Genomic DNA, 21,363 nt, shown 5'->3' on the forward strand with positions numbered 1-21,363 from the left:
CAACAAAGCTTGGGCATTTCTTTAATCTGTTGATGGTGAACTTCAGATCGTTTGCTTGTTTAACCCGAGGTGCTGATTGGTGGCCACTCACAGACGGATGTTCCAGACTGAACCTGTTGAAAAGGCTATACACCCAGTCCCATTTTAACATTACAGACTAAACATTAAACGGCTCAAAGCAGCCCACACTTATGTTGCCCAGGACATGTTTTCATTAATGACAGAGAAATAACAACTTGAATCACATCCATCAAATCAAAGTTAAGTCAAGTCAAAGATCGCTACAATAACTTCAGCTTCCTTGGTTATATTTGGTTGAGGTATCATTAAAGATTTGAGTAATGTCTCTAAGGATGTGTTTTATTGTTGTGGAAGACATTATTAGACTGTGTTAGAAGAGACACAATTCTCCGACAAGCTTTACAAAACAACTTATTTTTGGACTTGTTCCTCTCTTGTATATTTGGAATGTTTGCCTTAAAAGCCAAGGTAGGGTTTGTTTGTTGCATTGAGGCTCCAAACTATGATCTAATTTTAGAGGATGAGAGCCTGTGGGGTCTAAATAGCAATGATCCCAGAGGAGGTTAAAACATAAAACATAACTTTGACAGACCTTTTGCTTTGTGCTGAGTAATAAAGAACTTTTTCTTTTACAAATTGATAGAAATAGGCAAAAATTCCACCAAAAAATACCAAACAAAGACACCAAGAACTCAAAAAGGTACAAGCAGGGATTTTGAGCTTCCTGCGAAAAGGTCAAGCACTTCAGGAGACTACTCATGAAATCCATACGTCCTCCGAAAGGTCTCATGACGCCGTGATCATCGTCAAGGTCACAGCTTATTGTTTTCCCACTCGTTTTCATTCCTTCCTCTGCATCAACCCCCTCTAAAAGACGAATCCCAATTACAATCCCTCCAATGTGAATTCTGCCGTCCCTCCCCCACGTATTTTCCCCCCGAGGCCTGCGAAGGTCAGCCGTCTTTATTTTTCCCCAACGCGGCGTTTACTGCGTTGGCGGCCGGCGCGCCGTAAAGTGTGACATTGCAACGGAGGGTGACGAAAGGTCGGCGGCCCAAACCGCGCCGGGAAAAAGGCGAGCCGTCCGCCCAGTGTGCTCCTGCAGAAAATCAACCCATTAAAAAAATATATATATATATATATACACTGACCATTACAAGCCTGACTCGCCCCTCAACACAGCGGCGTTCACGTCATCCCACTAATCAACAGGGCGAATGGAGCATGTGTGCAGGGGGGGAGGGGGGGGGGGGGGGGAGATCAGAGCCTTTCATTATGATTGGTTAATTTTCGCTGAATAAAATTTTAATACCCGCTCGAGATGTTTACTAAAAAGCAGAGGAGGCAATTAATCACGCTAACGAGAGCGAGCCGATGTCGGCAAACACCTGGGTCTTTATTGGGAGGGTGGAGGAGATCGGAGGGTTGAGGGGTCGGGGGTCACTCCTCCGCTATTGGATCACAAGGTGAGTAAAAAAAAAAAAAAAAAATCATTTAACCATGTATTCCTATCTGAATTCCGAGTAACCCGTCCACCGCTTTCCGTTTCTTCCACATGCCTGCAGTACGTTGCTCTCTCATTTCCTCCGGTGGACGCCGCCCCCCCCCCCCCCCCCCCCTTTTTTTCATCTGCTCGCGCGGCGCCGTGTTCGGCCCTGAGCCAGTAGGGATGAAAGGGGAAGGCAGTCCGCCTACGGCTCTCGTCGAAACGTCTGCGGTCATTAAAAAAAAATGTCATTGATGAAATGTGATTTCAGCTTACTGAGCTGAAATCACACCAGCTGACCGGAGTGATTAAAGAAAAGGAGCCGTTACCGCGTGGCCACCATGTTCACACACAGAATGCATGTCAGGTTGGCCTCACAAGACGCCCGCGTCCATTACAGGGATTTCTACCACCCTCCCGGACATATTTATCTACATTTTGTAGGAGCAGGTCCCTGCTTCCTGGCATTGGCACATTGCATGACATTTGGGATTTGTTTTGAAAGAGAAAACAGTGTTTTCTCTCCTTCTACCATAATGATGTCGTTCTTTAGTGCTGGCACATAGCTGTGGAGACCTTGAATTGAAACTGATTGTTACATATTCCCTTTCCGATCTTTAAATAACCCTTTAAACGGGCCGGTGCATGAAATTCTTTAAGCTTCATGAATGAAGGTCAAAGCAAACTCGCACACTATAAAATGGGGTGGCCACACGTTGCCACCACGATAAACCCCATCCACCCAAATGCATGAAGACAAATCATGCTCATTAGCTCAGTGTGCCACGTTGTGCCCCCGTCTTTTGTTTCCAGGGTTTATGGATTAATCCAATGATGCTCTGGCACGCCACCAACGACTGGAGCCGCCCGCTTATTCCCTCAGCTAAATATTCAAATGCCCTTGTGAACTCCATTACGCACTGTCAACTCCTGCAGCAGCTTGCATTTTGGATTTGTTAATAAAAAAATGATTTTCAGGCGAGTGACTGGGCTTGTTGTAGGTCAGTGTTTGCTGCATTGTGCGAGCGACAGCATGCACGGGGGGGTTGGTTCGTCATGTGGTTCGTTCCTTTCCCGTGACGTTCCATCACTGCAGAAAACCCAAAAACCCGCGGCCGCGACATAGTCACACCCAGAGTGCGCCGGAGGTCAAAAACGGTGACGAAGACGGTAGAATTTTGTTGAAAAATGGGGAAAAGCAACAAAGAAACCAACGGGAACACGAGAGACATTTGAAGGGCACAGCTTGGGACATTCTGAAGGCGTACAGTGAGAGGAGGTCACCTCTTGATCGGGTTCACTGGGGGGGGTCAAAGCTATTGAAAGACGCGAGGCTCCAGCTCTGTTTGGAAGGTCTGCAGGTCACCGCCCCTTCCTTTTTCTACCTCGCACTCACTGCACTCACTGCTAAGCCTGCGGAGGCACGGGGTCAGATTGGGTTCTCCACTTCGAGAGGGTTTCCACTGAGCTCTTCTCATGTGTGACGAGCACATGTTGTGCCACCTGGAAAGTGTCTTACAACAAAAAAAAAACAAGGAATAGAAGCTCTATCACAGAGTATACACATCATGCTTTGGAATTGTAGGGATGATTAAATCCATTTGTAAAACTGCACAACAAATAAATATGTGTGACCAAAAGAATGAACAAAGAAAATATAATGAATTAACATTTTGTAGAGGAAAAATATTTGCTCACTATATTAAAACTGAGTGAACCATAAAACCTGATTGATTTATTTATCTATCCCTCATCCTAATGTCACGATTGCGTCGTTGCTATGGTGAAATCTGGGTACCACCCCAGCCTCGTCCTTGCATCATATTACAGGTCGCATCAAACAATCAAGATCGAAGGCGAAGGTCTCCCATCAATCCTCCACAACCACACTCCAGCGCAGGTGGGGGATAGTGAAAGAAACATCACATCTATTGCAGCCTCAGTCCCAAACCACACAGCCATTTAAATTGTTTGCAACATCTGTTGTTCGTCTTGTAATCGGATAAAAATCTTAAGATGCCCCGAGAGTGTCTGGCCTTTGCCTCTCCGGCGCGCGTTTACTGTCGAAGTCTCACAAAGCGCGATCTGTCTCGGATTTCCCTTTTTCCGACGCTGCGCTTCCGGGGGACGGCGTCGAGGAAATGTCCTCTTTGCCTTTTGGGGTGAGGCATCGCTGACGCTTAAATGGAGCACCCTCACGTTAGTGTCTGTTATAAAAGCACAAACTGGATAGTTTGCCATTTCTTCCAGGTAGGTTTTGTTTTCTAGCTTCCCATCCCGACCCCCGAACCCCGATTAGTTTGTAACAAGTACATTAAAAACTAAAAATGTGACTTCCTCGTAGCCATTCATTTACGGTTGTCGCAACCAGAGGCGAGGGAATTTGCTCGTTGGCCTTTAAATGAGGCTCAATGGCAACGTTTTTCTAGTTCACGGCTTGATGCAGAGGCCAGTAAATGCATCGCCACGGCTACAGGAGACAACTTTGACGCGGTCCTCCTCGTCGAGGAGCTTGAATCGATCAGCTCCCATCCGACGGCTCGACGTCTCCAAATGGAAACACTTAATTAGCTCCTTTTGTCCCCCGTCGTCTGTCTCCCCCTCAACCTCCCTCTTCATATCGCTCTCTCCCTCGCCTCTCCGTCACACTTCACTGAGCGCCATTATCTCATTATCTCCCCACAGCCTTAGTCACATACAAAAACACACACACACACACACGCGCACACACACACAGAGACAATGAATAAATAAACATGCTGAACTTCGTTCAGTCTCGCTCTGTATTGCTTCCTCTTCCGTTCCTCAAATTGTCTCTGATCTCCTCGTGAACGCCGCGTTCCCCCTGAACCGATCCATCACGCAGACGGTTAGGCCGTCGGTGTCGATAAGACTTTTCAAAGTGGCTGCGCGCTGCTGACAGCCGATCCGCCATGCAGCGGTTCAATCATTATTACAACTTTCTTGAAATTAAATCATTGCATTAGGTACCAATTAGAAACGTGTGAACGGTACTTTTTTTTTCTCACCGTTTTTCTCCTCCAGCTAATGGGCTGTCATAGTGATGTCACTTGGTCAATAGTCCTGTCTGTCAGGCTGTCCATCAATAACAGAACACTTTGCTGCAGAGCTACAGTCCCTATCTGGACAACTGCAAGGCAGATTGCTTTGACATTTGCTGTGAATATTTTTCATCACAGCGGATTTAAAGGTTTCCTTCATGAGAAATGTACATTAAACTTAGTATTATTGTTCCCCTGGAGATGCATCCTTAAGGTTTAGTCACTCCACGAGCTTCCCTGTTGTGCCCAGCTAAAGCAAATGTCAAATTTGCTGGTGGTATTTATTCCTTTGGTTGCAGAAGCTACTTTAGCCTCACCATGAGTAAACAGGAGCATGTATTCAATCCACAAGCAGCTGTGGCTGCCAGGCCGAGGTTACAAATCATTCTCTTTTCAAGCGACACAGTGGAAATCTTTCCGCCTCCAGAATGCGAGACCTATTTCTGCACAATTAGCAGCGGGCCCTGTGGTTGCGTCGGGTTGGGGGGCTGCGCTAACACCTGCCTCCCCCCGCACCCCCCCCCCCCCACCACCAACGCCAAGCGGCATCTACATCTGACTGGAAATACATCACAAGTCCCTCTGCATAATAGCGGTGTGCGGACCCCTCTTTATTCCAAACGAAGTGGGGCAGCCATTTGCCCAACTGATCCCGATGGGGAGCTGGATAGAGGAAAGCAATAAATCAAACTGCCACCGGCGCGTTTGCACTACGGCAGCGGCTACTGGAGGGAGCCAGCGAGGCGCCGCTGGGTAAATACGGGCTCTGCTACTTACTACGACGGGAGGCTTTTGGCGTGTCGGGGAGATAATCAACAAATGCAACGAAAAATAAACCCAACCGGTCGTGCTCACGGACCGGGAATTCATAAAATCCAACAATATACACCACTCTAACACCATGGATGAATAACAGCCTTTGTGGGTTGGGTTGGTGCCGGCCGAACGAGCGGAATGAGCAGAACCTCCACACAAACCATCAATAAATTGATTATGGACTGATGGAGGAGACGAGATGCCTTCGGATCGGTGAGGTAGGGGATTGAGTCATCGATAAGATCACATTCGTGTTGGATCGTGTGTCCACTCCTCCCACCGCCGTACCTCCGGGGCTCTTGTTGCTATGATACCTCACCAAAAATCACTGACACTTGACAAATAGCATTGATCACCCGTGGCTTATGTGGGAAAAGGCTGCAGCTGAGGACGGAACCGAGAACCGCTTGGACCGTTTGCGTTTATTCTTTTTGAGACAGAATCACTTTTGGCGGACTGGTTTAGCGCGGCGTTCTCTTTCGGGTTTAGGAGGTCACTTCTGCACCGTTGGGGAGTAACGGAATACATTTCAGCGTCCGAAGACTCCCACCTGAAGAAGCGTCTTAAAGTAAGTTTATTTTTTAACCCTGACGACCGGACAACATGTCTCCCCCCCCCAGGCCCTAAAACAAAAGCTGGCTTTTGAAGAATGAGGTTGACGGGTTAATGGTCAAATCTTCTGGGACCTCATCACTAACTTCCTTTACCTTGGTCGACTTCTGACCGGTGGACACGTCATTGAAACGAGACCATGAGTCTGATTGGATGATCTGCTTTGTATCAAGGCCCCGGCACCTAGAGCGTCGTGGCCGTACTTTCACCACTTTTTTGTTACGTCTCTCCGCTCTGCAACAGCATGGGGGGGGGAGGGCGCGTCCGTCCTCCGGGGCTCGGGGTGGGCGTCACCCTCTAAGCGAGCCCGAGGGCGGCGGGAACGTCTCATTACCGTCCAGACGGGGACGTAAAACACATCCTTCAACCGGGGGGGGGGGCCGTGACGGAGAGAGCTAATTGGCAAGGAATTAGAACCCTTTCTTCAGGAGGGCTGGCAAGAGGCAGAGTGAGAGACAACAAGAGACAGGTGCACACGCGAGACACCGACGCGCACAAAGAGACGCACAACGACGATGCGGCGAAGAGACAAAAGCAGAGCCGCGCGGAACGGCACACAAACAAAAAACAAAAAAAAACAGAGGTCTTTTTGTTTGGCAAGATATGATTATACCTTGGTAATAATTTTGCTCAATGCACACTGATTGGACCAAAAGGTTTGTTGGGGGACTTGGAACTGAGACGCGGCAAAAAAAACACACACACTCACTCAGGTAAAGTACTTGAGGAAATGGCAAATCAATTTCTCTCTAATCTTGAATTATTTCTGAAGAATGAGCCCATGTTCTTCTCTTTCTTCACGGTTCAGGGGGTCAAGACGTGATTCATGAAAAGACCGACTACTAGTCATGTCAATCTAATGCGGTTTAGCTGAAAATACTCTTTTATCTTAAGCGGCTTACGGGTAGAGGAGGACAGAGATGGAGAATAGAGTCGGCTCAATGGACCCAATGACACGTGAAAACATCACATGAGTACCGGGCTTTCAATGTCTCAGCCAACCTTTGGCTCATTTCTCTGTGTATTAACAGATACAAAAAACATGAAGGTTTTCTTTTGGATTAAATGAGAGATTATCACTGGGAATAACACTTTTTTTCTTTTTTTGATTAAATGAAGAAAGAAATACACATTCTGATCACAGAAAGACGCTTCATTTAATTACTCTTCAAATGTAGTATTATTAACTTATTCTTCACATGCTATTGTTTGCAGAGAGATTATTCTGCTTTTCAGCTGCTGGGTTTCAGTTCTTTAGGAGGCCGAGCGTGAAGAGGTCAGAGATCGACTGATCATTTTTTAATAACCTCTTTACAGATTTAGCGAGTAAAAAAAACATCCATGATGAGAAATTTGATGTGTCGGAAACCCTCTTCAATTGGTCTCATCTACAACTAACTAAAAAATAATGTAAAAAAAAAAAAAAAATCAACAGAATGATCTGTTAAAAGTAAACAACTATAGTTTAGACCTAATAAGCCATTTATTTAAATGTGAATAAATGGTAGTATATATATTTTTTTAAATGCTATAAGTATATGTATATTTCAAAATGCCACACCAGGTGGTACCTTTGTCGCTGAAGTCGTCGACCAGGATGACCTCGGCGATGAGTTGCGGCGGCGAGCGGTTGAGGACGCTGTGGACGGTCCTCAGCAGCGAGGACCAGCCCTCGTTGTGGAACGGGATGATGACGCTGGTGTTGGGCAGCTTCTCCGCGTACAGCTTCCGCTTACAGCTGCAAAAAAAAGGGGGGAAAGTACATACGGAAATAAAAACCACTAATGCATGAAAGTACCATTCAGACCATTTCAGTGAGTGGTTATAAACAGGCCTTCACATTTCGTACATGCATCTCTATGCTTTTGGTGCCAAAAAAAATAATAGCAATAACAACAATCAAAACACAGATGATCACATTCCTCAAAACCAGCCATTTTCAGTGAAAAGCTGTGAGTAGTGCTGGCGGGGTGAAAGGTAACGGATGCTTAGGACTACACCCACATGACATCACAGCGTGACCCCTACATGGCAGCTAATCACGGCCCGCTCGCGATGGAGAGAGACGGAAGGGGGGTGGGGTGGGGTTGGGGGGGGGAAGGGGGTGGAGCCGGGTGTAGCGAGCCGTGTCAGTCGATCAGCGTCCGTGTTGAACACCGGCCCCGCTTGTTACTCATTCAAATGTGACCGCTGCGGGGACAGTCTGGGTGATCGGCGGGGGCAGTCGACTGGTGACTCTTAACAAACCCTGTCCAATTCCTGCATGCGTGTGCGTGTGTGTCATTTAAATCTTGTCAGCCGTGGGGGGGGGTTGCGAGCGGCTGCCCGGTCGCATGCCAAACACCAGGAGGGAGACGCTGCCCACGGCGCTCACAATCAATTCTCAACAAGTGAATAGTCCGAATTAAGTAACTACACGATGAAATACATTCTTTTATTTTGCTCTGTGGAATCAATATTTTTGGCATTTAATTATTTTGTATCGACCGAAAGTGCAAAATGAATAGAACCAAAGTTAAATTAGAAGGAAAAAGATAAACTGTTTGTTAATGCACGCATGAAGAGATATTGTAGAAGTAGATTTATCTTATATAGGAATGTTTATCACAATATATCCACATATGATTTCATCACAATACGTTTCCAAACAGCCTCGTATTGCATTACATCGTCAGTGTATATTTGTATGCCGAGTCATTGTATTGATCTACATCTCGGCCCAAAAGGCTATCTCTACTGAAGATGGATCCAAAGGAACTCCAGACATGACTAATAATTGTGCCTTCTTTGAACTTGAATAAAAAGCAATATGACAGGATTCGATCAGCTGACTGACAGCTAGTACCTGGTAGTTTTGAGGCGTTGTGGAGTTATTATTCCGGTTAACGGTTGATGCTTTCAACGGCATCGGTTTGGACAAGAAAAGAAACCGATCCTTCAAAAGGTTCAAGAGTCAGATGAGAGCGCGCCAGGCAACCAAAAGAAAAACTGGTCTTGAAGGCCTTCTACGAAATCACTATTTGAAATGGCCCTGGTCTCTAAATGATATAAAAATGGTGTTTCTGTCCCCATTTTGTGATGCAGCTGTAATGGTCCATCGAAATTGCAGCTGACGTTCTCTCCACAGCGAGCTGCTCCCATGAAGACGAACACAACAGGTGGCTGTCAGGGACTTTAATATCCACATCGTACCCAATGTTCAGGGTTCAACGTCACAGTCTCAATCCGGGCCTTTCACTACCAAGCTGCGTTTTGCACTCCAAACGCACACATTGACAGCGGGGTGGACTCACACAATCACACACACACAAAGTCGTCTTTCTACGAAGCTTCGGGACATTACGTTGATTCACACAGACACGCGCCGGTTGTGTAGAGAGATTTAAGGTCCCCCGGAGGACGCACGCCAACGCCGACGTACCCACGCGGGGACTCACTTTGCGTGTCGGATGTCGGGGACGGAGCGGTTGAGGGAGATCTGGTTGCTGATGTAGATGTTGAAGCCGTTCTCCCTGTAGGCCTGGTCCACCCGGTCACTATCCGACAGAGGAAACGGTATCCCCTGCTCGCCGTTCCCTGAATGCAACACACACACACACGTAAGGGTCAGTGACGCTGCATTAACCCTGAATCCATCTCAGACACATACATGTGGACCTTAACACGGTACATATGGACTAAAGGACGGAGGTTTTCCGGGCTGGAGGAGATCAGGTGTTTGTGCAGAAATGTCAGTTAAGGGTATTGTGACATTTCGTTACCTTTATGATGCTTCCTCACTGACATAGAAAGATCAGAGACAAAAGGTGATATTGAGAGGTACAAACAATCTAAAGGATCAAATTATACAACCTAAAATACTTTTTAACTGAATTGTCAGGAAATAGTAAAAAAGAAAATGTTTTCCTAATCTTGAGTGACTTGTTTTGTCTTACCAACAGTCCAAAAGCCAAACCTATTTAGTTTAATATCATTAAATAGCAAGAAAATATGGAAATATTCCAATTCAAGACACTGGAACGAGCTGGTGAAAAATGACTCTAAAAAAGGACAAATAAACCACTAAGCTTTCAGTTAATCATCGTTTCAGATCAGGACGGAGACAGTCCATGTATACCTGTCCATGCACCACGTGGCACTGTGTAGATGGCAGACGTGCACACACAGGCGCGCACGAAAAATCACCGAACCAACCGAACGCACAAACAACGCAACTCATTTCAGCGGTGCGTCAAATTACACTGAGCCGCATGTTCCATTAACCGCTCGTCAACAAAGAGGCTCATCTGCAGTCAGAGGAGGGCGTCGCATTAAAGTCGCCCCGGCGCCTGGCTTCATTACAGATGATCTTTCTACATTTCTGTGAGGTACCAACTGTGAAAAATAACTCTCTTCGAAGATAAACTCTTCGACTTAACTGCGTTTTTTTTTCTTCCCCCTCGAATAACAAACTCACTTATTTCGTTTTTTTTTCTTCTGGTCGTTCACACCTGAACCTTAAGAGATATTTTAAAACCATCCAACCCTAAGATTTGTTTTTGAGTGAATTACAGATTGTTTCAGTTTTTCTCGTCGGACGGAACCGTGGGAGCTCTTCACATGCCTAGTGTCGGCCCCATAAACACATTTGGTGGACACTTTCCTGGGTTGCGGCGTGTGAAAAGCTCCAGGCAGGTTTGGTTATTGACCGTCTCCCCAATTTGCCTTCCGCCATTACTGCACGCTGGGACATTCTAACCCAAGCTGTGTCCCACATTCAAACCGCTCAAACGCTCCGCAGCTCCTTTGTCTCAAAGCACAAGGAAAACGCTCATTTTTCATTGCGTTTCACAACAAAAAAATGAATTTTGTTCAACAGGAAAATACAAAAAAATACAAAACTATATTATACAGCAGAGGGAGAAAAAAATCCAGGGCCCTCACAGCTCAGCTCAGGTTGTTTGTGATGCTCATTCCCAGGACCTCAACACCATCGACTTTGCTCCACCTGTGCTCCATCGATGTGGACAAGTGTGTTGGTGTTAATCTAAAGTCGCTTTCGCCGTCTTTTCTTCCAAACGGCACCGTGGCCGATTGAGAGTGACGTCTCACGATGTCGGAAAGCCTCACAACAGAGTTCCCTAATATGCATTCTTCAGGAGTGATGTTTAGGAGTTTTTTTTTAATATAGGCCATTCTGCAGCTGCAGCTTCTTCCATCCAAACCTAAAACGTTTGTTGAGAGGTGGTCTCCACGGCCTGAATGAATCTTTATGTGAAATAATAAAAAGGCATATTCGATCGGTAACGTTTGGGACGAGGGTTTGTTTCCCACTCAATGCGTGAGGCTGAATCAATGCTTTGAGTAGCAGATTAACTGAGTGTATCTACAAACTCTGTTGAAATGAACTCCCAGCATCGATTCTCTCGCTCTCTGAAAAGCGGAGAGAGAGAAAGAGAGAGAGAGAGAGAGAGAGAGAGAGAGAGACACCCGGAAGGAATGAGTTGTGGCTCAGCAGAGCGCGAGGACCCACCTGAGCGAGCAGCGTCCCTTCTCATGGCTTCGTAGTCGTGCCAGTCCGTCCGCCGCACGCCGTCGGCTCCCACCTGGGCAACCTTCCTCACCTGGTTCGAGCCCTGCAAGGATGGACACACACACACACACACACACACACACACACACACACACACACACTCAGCGTTAAGGCCTGGGCCATTGGAGCCGGTGGGGGTCTGGAGATGCTGAGACCACACGACATCTGTGCATTCAAGATGCTTCCTTGAAGATAAATAATACAGAGGTGATGCTTAAGGATCCACGCAATGTATTCAACGAATTGCTGCAGTAAGATGCAAGAATAGAAGGAAAAAGAAAAGAGCTGCAATAAATCTTTTACAACAAACACACAAACACGTGCAGAATCCCACTTAACGTCACTTCATTTTCTTCCGCATGGTTATGTTTTCCTCCTTAAAGTGCCCCGCTCACAGCTGGGGGTTTACACAAAGGGTGGAGAACCTCCTTCTATTTTTTATGACATTCAGCCTCACACATGCACAGACGTGCAGACGTGCACATCAACAAAGCCATTATTCTCAACTCAGCGTTTAAATCTCAATGCAGCCATTTATTTAAATTTCCTCTGCTTTAAGAAATTACTTTGTGTGACTCTGAGGATATTATGGGATCACAGCACAATGATAAATCAATTAGCTCCATGGGAGGATGCAAATTAGCAAGTGCTGTTAATACAAACGACGCGTCTGACTGCGTGGAATGCCATTAAGACGGCTGTTAGCGGATGCCACGGCAAACAAACCACAACGTGTGTGACAGGTGTGTGTGTGTGTGTATGTGTGAAATGTGTGTCGGCTGCTTCCGGTCACAATGCCGCTCGACTTTCCACAGGTATTAAAGGGTAAAATTTACTGCATAAAACATGATTAAAACTCAAACCATGTTATTTACCTTCATTATAATCATCGTTGTTGTTTTTTTGTATCGATCTCTGAAGGCAGGACTTTAATTTAATTCATGTGGGGCCAGAGGCATATTGTCTTATTTCACTGTGAATGTATTTCCACACTGAAAAGCCTAAAAGAAGCAACAGTGGGTGCAGGAGTGTTTCATATTGTGTTAAATTGCATTTTGGGGTCAGAACCTCTGTTTTTTTTTTTGAGAGCCGCCTTTTTGGAACCAAAAGGTAAAAAATGTCTTGAAGAAGGCTCCAAAGGCTAAAACACAACGGTGTGAGAACAGAGCGGTGAACACGGGCCTCGTCCCCTCAGGCCGAGGCTTCAAGCCACCACGGGCGCGCCTCCCCGCCCGCCGGCACTTTCCGGTCTCCATCAATATGGGGGCGGTGCGGCGTGCGAGCGGCTACTGGGGCGCGACGGGGAGCCGCGCGGGCCGCGTTCCGTCTCCATCAACTGTTCCGCCATTAATTACCAAAGCGCCGTTTCACACGTGCCGGAAAGGAAGTCACACTTTATCAGCCCGAAACATTCAGGTCGAACGCAGTGAGGGAGAGAGTGACAACGAGGGGGTGGGCGGGCAGGCGGGGGGGCGCTAATTAACTTTCATGTAGCCTCCTAAAGACAAACTCATCTATTGGTCCAAGGATTGCAGCTTACAAAGCATCGGTCCCCCGGTGGAGGTAAAAATCAGGAGCGCTAACACACTATAGAACAATGCAGCTGATCATTGACTAAATGAACATCATGCTTGATTGAAGGAGACTACAAACCAGTGATTTGAGACCATGAGCCCATGTTTACGATGTTTATTCGTGTCACGAAAGAATTTAAAGCCAACTAAGGCGGCGCTAAGCAAATCATACCACTGCAGCCACGTGGGAGATGATGTCCTCAATCGTATTCTTGACATATCCACCACCTGGGACTGTTTTTTTTTTTTTACCCTCTCCCACTGGCTTCTGAAAAGGCCGCGCTCGTCGCACCTGAGCAGACTTGAAAAGGTCTCCAGCACCTCGAAAACCCCATGAAAAGCTCGCCACAATGAAAGGAAATGCCAGGGCTAACCTTTGAGGCATTATCTTTCCTGAGTTACCTCATCGGGCTTTGTTGCACTGGCTTTATTCTTCAGTGGATGTACAGTCTTATGGCACAAGGGGAGCTGCTCTTCTTAGAAATAAGTGACAGCAAAATCAGAAGAAAATGCCAGTGGAGTCTCCCTGGCGCCCTACCAACTTCCCATGAAAGCGTGGTCTGAATGCTTTGTATTCTCTGTCAGAGGACACCCCCAGACGCAGTCCCTGGAGTATGGGGAGACTTCCAAGTCGACAGAAATGCAATATAAAAATAAAAATATTTATCTTGTATAAATGTTAAACTAAGCAAATTTGAAGCCACTTTTTGCCCATTTCCAGCTGCTTCCAGGTCTGTTGTTTCTGCACAAAGACGCGGCGTCGCCACAGGGAGACTACTGTCGGACTCCCTTTGTTTGGAACGGAGGAGAAGCTGGTATTACCAGCGGAGCAGAAAGCCCGATAAGAACCCAGCTGCCTATTTGTTCTCCGAGGAGGACGAGTCCAACCCCCCCCCCCCCCGGGGGGGTCAACGCTTCTCTTTTCTGCTTCCTCTCCCCGCACTCACAGCCTGACAAGAGCTCAGAGTGGGAAGAGAAGGCCTCTCTGTTCTACCCCCCCCCCTTCCTTCCTGTCCTCTCAGATCACAAACAGATCCAACTCAACACCCCCTCCCCACCCCCCACCCCCCTCAGAGACACAATTACCTGTCTTTCTCATTCCACCTTCAACCCTTCAAGTCAAGCTCACCAATCCCCTGTTACCTTCTCTGAGAACATGAAAACCTCTGCATCTTCTGACTGGCCCGACGTCATAACCCCCCCCCATCCCCCCCTCCCTCCCTCCCTATACCCTATACCGAGCAGCAGTATAGGAGACACCATTCAAATGTACACATGCGCCATTTGAGTTTCCAGCCCTGTTTGGAATCACATGCAAATGCCTCCAGACCACCGCCGACTGCGCTGTCAGAGCTAGACATTAGTCTCGACCCTCCCCCCCCTCCCCCCCCCCCCACACCCCCTCGAAGAGAAGGACAAACAAAACAAGCCGCGTCCCCTCGTCTCCCGAAACAGGAGTCCGGAGCCCTCGGCCCCTCCGCTGGCATATCGACGGGTGCTTACAAAGCGACGAGAGCTCTGAATCAAAGTAAAGATTAACCCAAAGGGCAGAGAAGAGGACGCAAGAAGAAGAAGAAGAGGCGGCATTTTTTTCCACACCAAGCATCTTTTTCTCGGCTTTTCAGTCTTCCTTTTGATGTTATTTCTCTCAAACCAAATTACCAACAAGGACCAAGAGGACTTAACAAGGTCTAAATACATAAATAATTTGAACAATTTGTACATCTGCCTTAGGAAATATGGAATAATTTAGTCGTGGATGAGAAGGAAAACATAAGAAAAATGGTAATAAGAAGATGAAAAAAAATGGAGCCAGGTTCCAACATATTGTGTAAAGAACGGAGGCTGTGCAGCACATGTCTTTGTGTGCACACACACATGAACAAAACACACAAACAGAACAGACACACACACTGTCTGTTGTGTATCTGGAAGGGCTAATAGGCAAACCGTGTGTGGACAAACACCTGCAGCTAAAAGCAGCCGGACACCCAGGGTCCTAAAGTAGATTCATCACTACTGTTGAAGGATGCTGCTGGATTCAAGTGTTTAATTACAAATTACACAAAGAGGGCGACCAGGGCCATCCCACTCCATGCTGCCGGAGTGGTTTTTGTCCCCAGGGCATTCTGGGATATTCAGCACAGTACGAACGAGTTTACAATGCACCTACACATAATGCGATAATCATCCAGCACTTCGTCTTATGTCACAGTATATATTTAGCGCGTTAATAACGCTAATTAACTTGCCCAGTCCTAAGAAATAGTTACAAATTGAATTTGGGTGCACGGGCCGTTTCAGGCCTCCCTCAACAAAAGAACACACACACGCACACGCTGTGTGGGGTTTGCTTGTGATTCACAGCGGCGTCGGTTCTGCCTCCTCTGGCTGCGCTCCAAACACATCTGAGCCGTTCCAATAAGCTGCTTATTATCACAGGAAGGCTGGTCGGAATAACGGAGTGAGGCCCGGAAACACAGAGCGCCGGCCATTACGTTCTAAAGGCCCCCCCCCCCCACCCCCGCGGCTTCCTGTTTTGTTCACCGCCCGAGGCGCAGGCGAGGTGACACTTTTAGTGAGCTGTTGCTGAGCCCGGGGCTACTAAAAGGACGGGTTACCTTACTGTACGACTCCCCACGTGAAGCCGACCCACTCTGCTGTGTGAGTCTGTGTGGGTTGAGGTGTGTTTGTTCACTTTGAGAAACCCACAGTAGAAGTAACAATGGAAGCTCTCCTCACGCAGCACGGCGAGTGACGCTCTTCGGCCGCTTTAACATTTTAACCGTTAGCTTGACAGGCGACAGTTTGCGTTCCAACGTGCCCCACAATGAGCGCTTTTCATTCGGCTAATTTATTCGTGCCTCCCAAACTCGCGGATCAACCCGAGGTCCACCACCATCGCGATGGCAACGGGTCTCACAGGAGAGGAGAGGAGCGAGGAGGGAGGAGGCCCCTAGAAGGCCCTTGGGAGCGGAGCCGTTTAGTCGTTGGTGCGATCTGACGGGGGGGGGGGGGGGGGGGCGAAAGCATCCGCCGGCGCCAACGGATCTGTAATCACTACCGGAACGCCGGGCCGCACTTAATCATTTCCTCAGATTTCAGGTCAGTGGAGATGCTGTGCATCATGATTAATTGCAGTTGCCTCAACGTGAAGCCAGGACGCCTCGTTTAAAAAAAAAAAAAAAAAAGATACATCCCTGCTTGGCGTCTTTAAGACCGAAGGGAGCGATGCAAACGAGATTCAAGTAGTATTGTAATGAGTAATACTCCATTGAACTCTAGTGGTACCCAGCCACAAGGACAGTTTGAGATCATCTGTGAGGTTAGTTCACGAGGTCAAATACGATTTAGATATTTATTTTTCTTCTTCTTCTTCTTCTCCTCCTCAAATACTGAAGCTCTTACTCTGGATAATCCACACAACGCGCCAGTGCGGCCGGCAGTTCCAATGGAAACTGGTCACAGCGAGTTGCCGCTGCGCTTTCAATCTCCACACAGCAGCTTTGTGTCAGGCAATCACGCTCTCCCTCCGACCTCAACTGCTGCTACCGCAGGGCCCTGGAACCAATACCGCAGCCCAAACGCACCATTTCATCACAACCAGGGTACGTCACGTGTGTGTGTGTGTGTGTGTGTGTGTCTGGCTCAATGTGGTCTAAGGGGAACTGCCAGCTGTTCTTTCCCTGCAGACTCTGAAGAGTCCGAACCTCGCTCCTTGTGTAGAGGTCAGCGCTACGGGGGGAGGGGGGGGGATGTTGGGAGTGAGTGAAGATGGAGAAGGTGTTGGTCCCTGAAGACACTGAGGAGGTCCGCTCCAGGGCAACAGGAGGAAAATGTGCAACCAATGAAATGTGTGTTCAGTTGTAGAAAAAAAAAAAAAAAAACTCCCGTCTACCCCTCCTTGGTTAAATAACCCTTTAAAAAACGGATTCATTTGAATGTAGTGTATTCGACTTAAATCGAATACATCAGGGGGAGTGACCTAATGAGACCGCAGCTCATTCTGATGGTTCAAGCAACTGTGTCGTCTCCAAGCGAAGCCGACAGGATCCAACAAAAGGGAGGGAAATATCCGCTGCGGATGTCTCTAACAAGACTTATGTGGGAAAAGGCTGAATAAGGGTATTGATTTTTATCTACTTCAGTGAAGCCGTACCAGCCCACAGGGAGCACTCAAACACAGAACACAAGCAGATATTGGTCCTTCCTTTTCCCTCATTTGTCCTTTGTTGCGGTTGCCTATTAAGTTTCTCAAATTAAAAAAGAAGAAAAGAAATGCTTGCAGCTAGCTCTCCAGCTGCGTAAAAAAGGTTCTGTGTTATAGCACAAGCTGAGAGACACGTGTTAGCGTTGCTTGATGTAAATCCGGCCGCTTAGAGTTCTTTGCAGAATCAATGACACATCAAGTCAGAGATTAACCAGTTCCTCACCTTAAAACCATTATGTCTCGGCATGGAACCAATTAAATCACCATGTTCTACTCAGCAGACGCCGCAAGGACGTAGAGTCACGACAAAGTAAGCCGATCAGTAAACAAGTATTCTTTCTTTAATGAATTAGTGCTGAAAAAGACTTTAACAAAGCAAGCTTTTATCCAAAGCGCTTCCCAGCGTGACTTTAATCCATCCAGTCGCACAACCACGTACAGGCGACAGTCCTCCACCCTTTGAATGTGGAGGCATCACACGTTGGGGTTCAGTCTGTGGGCCCAGAGCCCAAATGTTTGGCAACCACGACCACGGCCGTGCCTCATCCGTCATAAGGAACTTCACCACGGTTCAGATGTTTAAAATGGCTTGGGAGTCATCCTGAAACACAATGATCACACTCTTTGATAGAACGCAAAAAATGAAGATAAAGTATTTGATTAGCTTTTATGTTGTTGAATTCTGGAACTAAATGAAAGGCAATTTAAATGTTCCCTCAGGATGACATCAAACGTAATATACAGCACCTGTAATGGTTTTAACAGCATTACATTAAGTTTAAAAACCGCACTCTCGCACAGAGGCATGCTTAGGGATAAATGACTGAGGACTTTCCTCCAGGAAAGTTGAATAAATTCAATTTTTAAGGGAAAACCAAGAAAATATTTTTCTGATTCATGAGGAATCTTTTCACCAACACTTTATAGAAGCCATATTACATCCAATTGAGTCATGGATCATACTTCTGCTACAGTTTCTCGTTAATTTCGATTTTCCATCAATCTTTCCATTAATCAATACTGCATATAGCCACTGGCAAGCTTACTTGTCCCCAGGCACTAAGGACGATACGTTAAAGGGCAGCAGCATCAATTAAAACCCAATCCCTTAATGAAACCGTCTCCAGTCGCTTCTCCGAATGAACATCTTAAAATGTCACCACTAAATGCAAAACATCCGCCGGCAGCATCAATAACACCGAGCAGCAAACAAGGCTGACGGGAGAGAAGAGCCTCGACCTCGGGCCAATCCTGAAGTACCCCCCCCCCAAAAAAAAAATTTGAATAAACCAACGCGATCTTTGATACGTCCCGTGCGTTTTGCGCTCTGCGCGCTCCCCGCGGCGCTGAACCCGAGTGGCGCTCTCCAGGGTCCTGAATGTGCGCTCTCCAGGGCCCTGGATGTGCGCTCTCCAGAGTCCTGACTGCGTGCTCTCCTGCGAGTTGACTCAACATCGGTCACAAAGGCTCCGTGGACTGGAGATGACCGTGAAAAAAAAGAAGACACACACCGCGGGTATATTTTTCTCTCCGAGATCCACTCACCTGCGTCCGGAGGACGGCGCCGCCCCCGCCGCCCGGACCGCCGTCCGCCGCGTCGGGCGAGTTCTCGAACACCCGGTCCCGGTAGAGGGACCAGAGCCCGACGTTGGGCAGGAACAGGAGAGCCGCGACGAGCAGCCCGGCGACCTGCAGCAACCGCTTCTCCTTCCGCCTCATGTCCTCTCTCCGGCTCGGAAGAAACTGAGGAGTCCCGGCCGGCTTCACCGAGCGGAGGCAACTTTCACTCTGGCCGTCGGAAGGGGAGGGACTGCTTTTCAAGCTGGTTGAAAAAAAAAATAACAAAAAAGAAAAATGTACGCAACGTCCTGTCATGACTTTCACAATAAAGTAAAAAACACGAGTTGCTTTGGCTTTGCTGGAGTGCAGTTCAAAGAGTAAAAGGGAATATACGCAGGGGGAACAGCTTGTTATATTCCCAGTTTAAAAAACTGGGAATATAACTGGAAATGTGGGAGTTTCATCTTTAAAGTGTAGAATTCCCACATTGCAAATGAGATCTGGTACAAATATGAAGGTTTAAATTGATCTTAAAGGCAGTGCTGAACGTCCCAGAGAATATTTGCCACGCCATATTAGATTAAAAAAGGAATACAAAAGGCAGATATTCACATATAAACTAAAAGGTATGATTTGTCAAATGACAGCTTTGTTAAGTTATATAAACAAACCACCATTATTGCTATTATTAATAAAATTAAAGAAGAAATCTTTAAAAAGCTACACACCTAAAGAATACTGAAAGATGTTTAAGTACAACCAAATGATAAAAGAAGATACAAAATGCATTAGAGCCACACAGCAGAGATGTAGAAACTCAGAGCTTTTTAACCATGTGGACTCCTGTGCAGGAAGTGTGTCTACGGATCTGAACGGAACAGAATTCCTATGTTATTATGCAAAGCACTTCTTGTCCCCCCCCCCCCTTCTCTCTTGCGAAGGACGGCATCCATGCTTTTATTTTGAAGGGTAGATCACTTAGCTTCCTGTATTTTTCTGACTCCGCTATCGAACTTGATCCAGTTAAAAAAAGGCATGAAGGGTGATTCATTGGATCCGCCTTTAACAAACTTCTCTAAATTTAGTGCGTGAGACTGAACAAAAGGAGGGAAACTAAAGATAGAAACTGACTTAAAGTGAACAACGTGAAACTGCATGTACCAGTTCATCCAAACACAACACCTCCTTCATCCTGGGCTCAGTCATCCCTTCCTGACAAGGACTGCTGACCTTCATCCAAAGTGTCCTTTGTGTCCCTGCCGGCTTTTAATTCCTACCAAAGTAACTTTTTCCTTTATTGCAAAGATGTGCAGACCTTTGGAATGAATCGAGGACAGTTGACTCCCGTGAATACTGACTCGATCACGAAGGACCAGCAAGAACATGACATAAAGGTTGTTTTGAGCTGCTGAAAGCGTTGCTGTACACGGCCGCCGTTGTGGGCTTTGATCTATCGAATAAAACTTCTGGGCACACCAAACAGAAACTGATAAGAAGCAAAGAAACTGGAAGCTTCCAAACAGAGAGGGCAGTAACACACCTCCCAAGCAGTGGTCGAGTGTCTCCTTAAAGGGAGACTGAAACCAACACGGCAGATATTCACAGGGAGGGGACGGCAGGGCAGGAAGTGACGCTAAGGGACACAAGAGGCAGGAAAACACAAAATAAAAAATCATTGACACATTAACAAATGCATATTTTCTTACGTCTGTCTTCGCGCTGTCTTTTGTGATTATTGGATCGGTTCGGAGCAGATTCGGCAGCTTGATTCACCCAAACAGAACGATGCTTAGGTAACGCTTATCAAGGGAAAGTCGTGGCGCGGCCTTTTCTCTGCTGCGCTTTCAGCACAGAGGAGTAAATCGGGGATTTTCCACCACGGGATAATAATGCTTCCATTTCCTCTGCTTTGATTTACTGAGAATTACCTGGGTTTTTCTTGTTGTTTTTTCCCCCCTCCTCCTGAACCTCGAGCAGGGAAGAGTCGCAAAGCCTAAATCCCCATCACATTCAGAGGGTTGCAGGGTTCATCCATAATTCACGCGGGACGACGCCGAAACGGATTGAATTGTCGCAACTCCGGGCCGCTCCAGATGGAGAAAAAACCCACGGGAGCAACGAGCCGCTCCCTGTCTGTCCCCCGAAGTGTCCAGAGCAGGGAGGGACGCAGCTGGATTAAAGACGAGGGGGGGGAGAGACTCCGTCGAACAATGCGTCTGATCCCGGGTTTAACCCACCCTCGCTCCTTCCACTGTATGTGCACGCCTGGCAAACGCGAGGGGTCGGGAGGGATTAGAGAGATGCTCGACTGGTTTAGGAATGAGGATTAGTTTGCGCGTGTCAGAGGTGGCCCGAGACGAGGCGGGTGCCGCGTGAAACGATATTGAATCAAGAGGGGGGGGGGGGGGGTGAGTTCGAGGTCAAGAGGAGGAGGTCAGCACTCCTGCTTT

At 47.2% G+C, this 21,363-nt stretch overlaps 1 protein-coding gene across 1 annotated transcript in view; it reads right to left on the reverse strand.

Annotated features, from left to right (window-relative positions):
• The window catches only part of LOC119215625 (polypeptide N-acetylgalactosaminyltransferase 10), a 30,339-nt gene extending 11,186 nt beyond the window's left edge, over positions 1–19,153 (reverse strand). The window contains exons 1-4 of the mRNA XM_037467918.2: positions 18,899–19,153; positions 11,510–11,612; positions 9,435–9,573; positions 7,569–7,735 (exon numbers count right to left, since the gene is read on the reverse strand). Of these exons, the coding sequence (XP_037323815.2) occupies positions 7,569–7,735; positions 9,435–9,573; positions 11,510–11,612; positions 18,899–19,072 (583 nt within the window). The 5' untranslated portion in view covers positions 19,073–19,153. The remainder of the gene's footprint in view (positions 1–7,568; positions 7,736–9,434; positions 9,574–11,509; positions 11,613–18,898) is intronic.
• Positions 19,154–21,363: the final 2,210 nt, after the last annotated feature.

Source organism: Pungitius pungitius, chromosome 16, assembly GCF_949316345.1.
Source record: "Pungitius pungitius chromosome 16, fPunPun2.1, whole genome shotgun sequence".
NCBI lineage: Eukaryota > Metazoa > Chordata > Actinopteri > Perciformes > Gasterosteidae > Pungitius > Pungitius pungitius.